General features: G+C 45.6%; 2 protein-coding genes across 2 annotated transcripts; both read right to left on the bottom strand.

Annotated features, from left to right (window-relative positions):
* Positions 1–3134: 3134 nt before the first annotated feature.
* Positions 3135–4208, bottom strand: LOC311269565 (uncharacterized protein; the record flags this gene model as incomplete). The annotated part of the gene is made up of 5 exons (XM_084373778.1): positions 4010–4208; positions 3818–3885; positions 3463–3684; positions 3317–3329; positions 3135–3178 (listed from the first exon to the last, which is right to left on the bottom strand). Exons 1-5 carry the CDS (start codon positions 4011–4013, stop codon positions 3135–3137), a joined length of 351 nt encoding a protein of 116 aa, XP_084229904.1. The 5' UTR covers positions 4014–4208.
* A 162-nt stretch (positions 4209–4370) lies between these two features.
* Positions 4371–5934, bottom strand: LOC311269564 (uncharacterized protein; the record flags this gene model as incomplete). The annotated part of the gene is made up of 6 exons (XM_084373777.1): positions 5591–5934; positions 5344–5442; positions 5113–5176; positions 4822–4925; positions 4458–4730; positions 4371–4409 (listed from the first exon to the last, which is right to left on the bottom strand). Exons 1-6 carry the CDS (start codon positions 5681–5683, stop codon positions 4371–4373), a joined length of 672 nt encoding a protein of 223 aa, XP_084229903.1. The 5' UTR covers positions 5684–5934.
* Positions 5935–6150: the final 216 nt, after the last annotated feature.

Raw genomic sequence — 6150 nt, 5'->3', positions numbered from 1 at the left:
AAAATTCGAAGGATCGCTGTTTCCGATCGAGACCGTCTTGGGCGTATTTTCTCCTTTGTGCTTGGAGTTTGCTGTTGTACTTGTTGCTTCTTTCTTCACCAGACAGTAATGTGTGTTTTTTGCTGGCTTTCCGCATCACTTTTCTTCGCTGATGCTTTGGCCACTTTGTCAAATTCTCTTTTGCTGGCGGCGCGGGGGCAGTCTTGAGGACAGGGTCCGACGCTTGCGGTGCGGGGGCTGCTGCCGGCGGTGCGGGGGCTGTCTTTCGGACGGGGGCTGCTGCCGGCGGTGCGCGGGCTGTCTTGCGGACGGGGGCTGCTGCCGGCGGTGCGCGGGCTGTCTTGCGGACGGGGGCTGCTGCCGGCGGTGCGCGGGCTGTCTTGCGGACGGGGGCTGCTGCCGGCGGTGCGCGGGCTGTCTTGCGGACGGGGGCTGCTGCCGGCGGTGCGCGGGCTGTCGATGTCGGTGCGCGGGCTGCTGCCGGCGGTGCGCGGGCTGTCGCTGTCGGTGCGCGGGCTGCTGCTGGCGGTGCAGGGGCTGTCGCTGGCGGTGCAGGAGCCGTCTTAAGGACACGCTCTGCTGCTGGTGGGAGAGCTGTACTGGGTTTAGGAGATGCCTGAGGGCGTTCTCTGGAACCAATGGCTTCGAATGACACCGGCACAAACTCGTAACCGGCAGAAGGTCCACGATTTGAAAAGAGTTTGTGCAGGTGGTCAGCCAAGTCACTGATTTCCGAGAAGGTCCTCATAATTGCAGTTCCGTGGGGGTGAGGTAAGCCCACCGCGTTTCTCGAGTGTGAATCAAACACACCGTACCTGCCTGATTGGTCACGGAAAACTGCAATGCACTCCGGACTAACTATGATTAAAGCCAGATTAACGTTGCCTGACAAACACTCTAACTGTGTGGCTAGGGGCAGATACCAATCCTGGCCTTCGCTGGCTTTCACAAGTCCACACCTGATTTCAGGCATGTGGACGTTACACACCTCTGTGTCAGTCAGGACTTTTTTGGGCAGTTCTTCCACAGTGAGATGGTCACTGCGGAATGTTTTTTTCCGGATCAGCTGACGTTTTACATCTACATAAAGCGAATCTCCCTTTGCCAGCACTCTATCGAGGGCAGCAGTGTTGAACTGACAGCCCTCGTGTTGATACGCCAGAAAAGTCAGGGACATACAGGTACACTGGTGGTTCCTGGAGAACTTCCTGTACCTCATGTGACTCTGACTATGACTAGCCCTAACAGTAGCCCTAATCGGTACCTGAAATATAAGATAAATTATAATCATTATCATAAAGTATTACTTATTAGCATAATCATAAGCCTAGTTAACATTAATATTAGTTGTAGTAATTATCATAAAGTATAACTTATTAGCATAATCATAAGCCTAGTTAACATTAATATTAGTTGTAGTAATTAACTGTTTCATATACTACAGTCATAGCATAGTGACAGGTTAAGGAAATGTGACTAAAAACATTTTACCTACTGCAGCTTTAATTAAATTAATAACTATCAACTCTCATACATCCCTAGTACTTGTGTCACACCTATTACACATGAAAACATTGATAAATATTTAAATTTATACTACAATGGCAGTGTATTAAAAACGTAGCTTACATGGGAGTCAATGGCACAAAAAGGTTGGTTTTGGGTTGGGTCTTTTTTTTAACCATTGAAATGGTTAAAAAAAAACATGACAGAAATTTTAAACTCACCAGATTGACACTTCAAGATGTTAACTGACCAAGATAATAAATCAGAAAACCTCTGTTCCGTTACTTGTGTATCTTTAAACAATTGATAAAATCGTGTCAAACTAGTTGTTCAGTTATTGTTCATAATTGTATTACCATTATTACTTTTATTATTAACAATAATAAATATATTATTAATTCGCCTTCATTTCCTTAATAGTTTTGGCATTTCAGTTGAAAGTAAACCATACTTTCCCCTCAAACAAACACTTTATTAAGCCCACGATAAACCCAAATGTAAATGTCCTTACCTTTTTCGAAGGGGACTGAGAGGTGGAGAGTCCGTCGTCGATGATCCAGGGCCAGCAGGTCGATGCGGGTGACGAGACGGTCTGTGAAAAGTCATAAACACCAGTTAATATTTAGACATGAGGCAACACAACGCAGCAAGTTTCCAAATGTATTTACTCACTGACATTTGTGAACTGCAGAGAAAGATATGGTATCAGACATGTTAAATGAACCAGTGTAATGTAGTTACAGCTGATTTTACAGTAAACGTTGTGTGTGACAGTTGTGGAGCAAATACCTTAGCTGGGCGAGGAGAGTGACAGGCCGCAGCTTTAAGGGTCTGGGACGGTCCAGCCGGTGAAGGAGTCTTCATCCTGGCCACCTGAGAACAAATAATTCAGTAAAATGAAGACTTTAATGACATTATGAACTTTATTCAATAGGAATAATATTTACCTTGGCAGCCGGTGAAGAGCACGGGGTCACCGGATCACCCAAACTGCAGGACAACCTGGCTGGAGGGGATCCAACCAGCTATTGAGACATGAGAACAAACATGTTAAACTTTACACATCTCAGTGTATGTTCTGTGTGAGATAGTGTATGTTCTGTGTGAGATTGTGTCAGAGAGTAACATACGTTGGTCACTGAAGTTTGGGTGCTGGGGGGTGGTCCGTCCATGGTCCTGGACCGAGGGGGGGGGCTGGAGGGGGCGTCGTCCTCCAGTCTCCGTGACAGCCTGGCTGGAGAGGATCCAACCAGCTGTTGACAGATGAGGACAAATATATTAAAATTCAGACAGAGTGGACAATGTAGTTATGTCTCCACGAAGACACCGTTTCAACTGTAAACACTGACTGTGTGTCAATTGCGTAACATACGTTGTTCACAGGAGACTGGCTGCGAGGGGGGCGTCTCTCCGTGGTCCTACGACGCCTGGCTGCCGCTGGGGAGGCCACCTGCACCGTTAAATAAAAACATAGCACCAGTAACTGTAGGGAAGCAGGAGAAACTTTATAATACAGCTGAGAAGAATATGTCAGATCATTTACCTTCTTGCGCGCCGGAGGAGACGGGACGTCCGCCACGTCAGACAGCCGAGAAGGAGACACTTGCTCCATAGCACGAAGGGACGCGCTACTGAACCAAATTGGGTTCAGTGGGAGGAAGGACTCCTTCTCCTGTGAAAGACAAAAACAAAAACAAAAAAGACATGAATATTTGTCTGGTCAAATACACAAAGTTTAAATACTAACCAGTTAACTTGTTGTGAAAAAAAGAAAAATTAGTCACCTGCTGCTGAGCCGCGCTGGCCTGACCGGGAACCTGCGACTGGGAAAGCACAAGACACATTTGATTAAATAGGTGCTTTTTAAGTTACGACTGTGAACCTGTTCACCATAATGTACATAAACACAAGTAAACACAAATGATAATATAGTTATAATAAAAAAAGCGTACTAACCTTGGGGCTCTGACCAACGACCTTCCATTGGAAGGGGTCAGAAGACAGAGGGGCACGTACCTCGCCCTTCACAACCAGCTTAGGAGAAACCTTCCTAAGCGGCTGTGAAGGGGTAGGAGACACCGGGGGAGGAGGAGGTGGTGGTGTCTCCAGGAACTGCTCCGTGGAGGTCCACAGCAGCTCGGCGAGGATGCCCATCCCCTCACGGTCGCTCAGGTGAACCTGCAGACATGACAAATCCATTTACAGACAAAGTTCAACTCTAAAAAGCGTAGCTCGTGTTGACTGTTTCATATTAACACACAAGAAATTATAGACAATTAGACTTTTTCTATCACACAGATATTCTACTTACGCCGTCTCTGCTCCACAGCTCCAGGCGCGTACGGGGGAAGTACTCCTCGGCAGAGAAGTACCTCACACCTAAAATGTAAAAAAGAAAAAAAGTGAGTCATTACAACATCCACACATGTAGCATCATGACTATGTTCATCACAGACATTTTTAAGTACATTTATTTTTCTTGACAAGATATCGTTTTACATACCCATACGAGCTGCCACGCGGTGGAACTCTTGGCGGAGGGCCCGCTGGTGCTCCTCATCCTCAGTCAGGCGGGGGGGAAAGTCCAGCACGAAGACCTGTAGAGAACAAAATTTTAGAAAACACCAACTGACAGTTTCATTCAAAAATCACACACACACCACATTAAGTACACATTATTATTAAAAGCTCATACAATTAGTCTTATTAGAGTAGTCAGTCTACTTCTATTGTTGTTTAACTACTAAGAATGCAGGACAAGGGAGACATGAAATAAAAGCTTACCATGGGTGCGGAGGTAGTCTAGTGGTTAGAGCTCATGCCACATACGCAGCAGACTCTGGTTCAAATCCCTTTGCTGCATGTCACACCCCCTCCCTTTCCCATTTCAAAATGCAGTTTGTCTAAATAAAAAAAACAAAAATAACAAAAACAAAAACATAAATGCTTACCTCCGGCCAGCGGTCCCTCACAGCAGCGAGGAGTTGGGCGTAGTCAGCGGCTGCCTCGTCCATGGTCCTGCTCGCCGTCAGGTTGTTACTGGGGGCAAGAACACAGACAGCATCAGGGGTCCGAGGAACAACAGCATGTATGACCTCAGTCCGCAGCTGAGCGGCATGGGCCCCAGGGGTCGACATGAAACCAAAAGAGTACTTCCCTTCTGGCATGACGACGAAGCCGTCCACGATGGCCCGGAGATGGGAGTCCCCGACAATCAGAACAAACTGCAACAACAAAGACAATTTCTTTAGCATGAAAATCATGTATCCCTCTCAAGATCAATTACTTCCTTCATAAACTGGACAATAATAGCACCTTCTTGTCAGGAGACTCCGGTGGGATGACCAACTTGTGGCTCCGTCCGGTGAGCTTTGAAGTTGGCCACCTCCGCACCCGATGGCGGTAACCAGTACCGCGGCCTGTTTAGTAAAGGACAAAACAGATGTATAAAAAAAAGTGCAAAACTAATGAAGGAAAGCCTACCAGGAAACAACAATCACTTGTTTATACCAGTAAAAAAAGTACATGAAAACCAGTTTAAAAAGTGTAATATTGATGATTCATTAATTTATTGTTCATTTAGGGATAAAACAGGTGGATACTTACGTGCACGAACCTCGGCACGACCGGGGCTCCAGAAGGGCTTGGCTGGGGGTGAAGAGCCAACCACCTGATGACAGATAAAAAAATAAACATAAAATAATAATAAATCATAACAACAACAAGCATAAGATAAAGACAAACAAGTTAAAACAAAAGATAATAAAACATTACAAACACATTTAACCTCAGACAATGTCTTTGCACGTGTGTGTGTGTGTGTGTGTGAGAGCATACGTTGCCAACTGGAGCGCGGGAGCAGAGGGGGTGGGTCTCCCTGGTCCGCTTGGTCCTTGACCCGCTAGAAGGCTCCTCTCCGGCCGGAGGGGACACCGTCTGAAGAAGAAACATTAACATCAAAGATATGGCAGACACACAGAACTCAGCATTAAAAAGGAAAAAGCAATAGGTGTAACATTTCTACAGCCATTTTCATGCAGACAGTGGTCACTGCGACACAGAAGCTTATCTACTGTGTAAGTACCTTCGGGGGGGGAGGGGGAGAACTCGGCTCCTCCAGGTTGAGCCTAGTCCAGCGCTGCTTCAGCGCCGCAGACCGCCTCGACTTCCTGGGCATCCTGCCGAAAGTCAAAAACAAAGAAAACACGAGAAATGCTTCTCAAATGTAATTGAAGACAACGTTATATAATATCTTGTATGCAAAATGAATGTGGTGATTGTGGGTGTGTGGGTGATGTGGTGATGCTCTAGGTTGATGCTCTGCTCCGACGGTTGAGGGCGATTAATCTCAGTGGATGGTCACTCTCAGCTGCAGCACAGGAACCCTTTAATCTAAAAGAGAAAATGCAATAAAAAGATTAGTGTCTCTCAAATGTTACGAATCAGTATTAGCAACAAGCTAATAGCATAACAGATACACATACATCTGTACTTGTCATAATGTGTGTTTTTGGGCACAGTATTTTTTTTAATAATTCTATATTATAATAACTATCAATGATATAAATGATTTTATACTACACAGTATTCTCAAAACAAAGGATTACTATGAGACAATGAAAATACTACACAAGTAAAAAAACA

This window comes from Pagrus pagrus (assembly GCF_965226575.1).
Source record: "Pagrus pagrus genome assembly, chromosome: 14".
In the NCBI taxonomy this organism is placed as follows: Eukaryota; Metazoa; Chordata; class Actinopteri; order Spariformes; family Sparidae; genus Pagrus; species Pagrus pagrus.
This window is presented reverse-complemented; position numbering and strand designations above follow the sequence as displayed.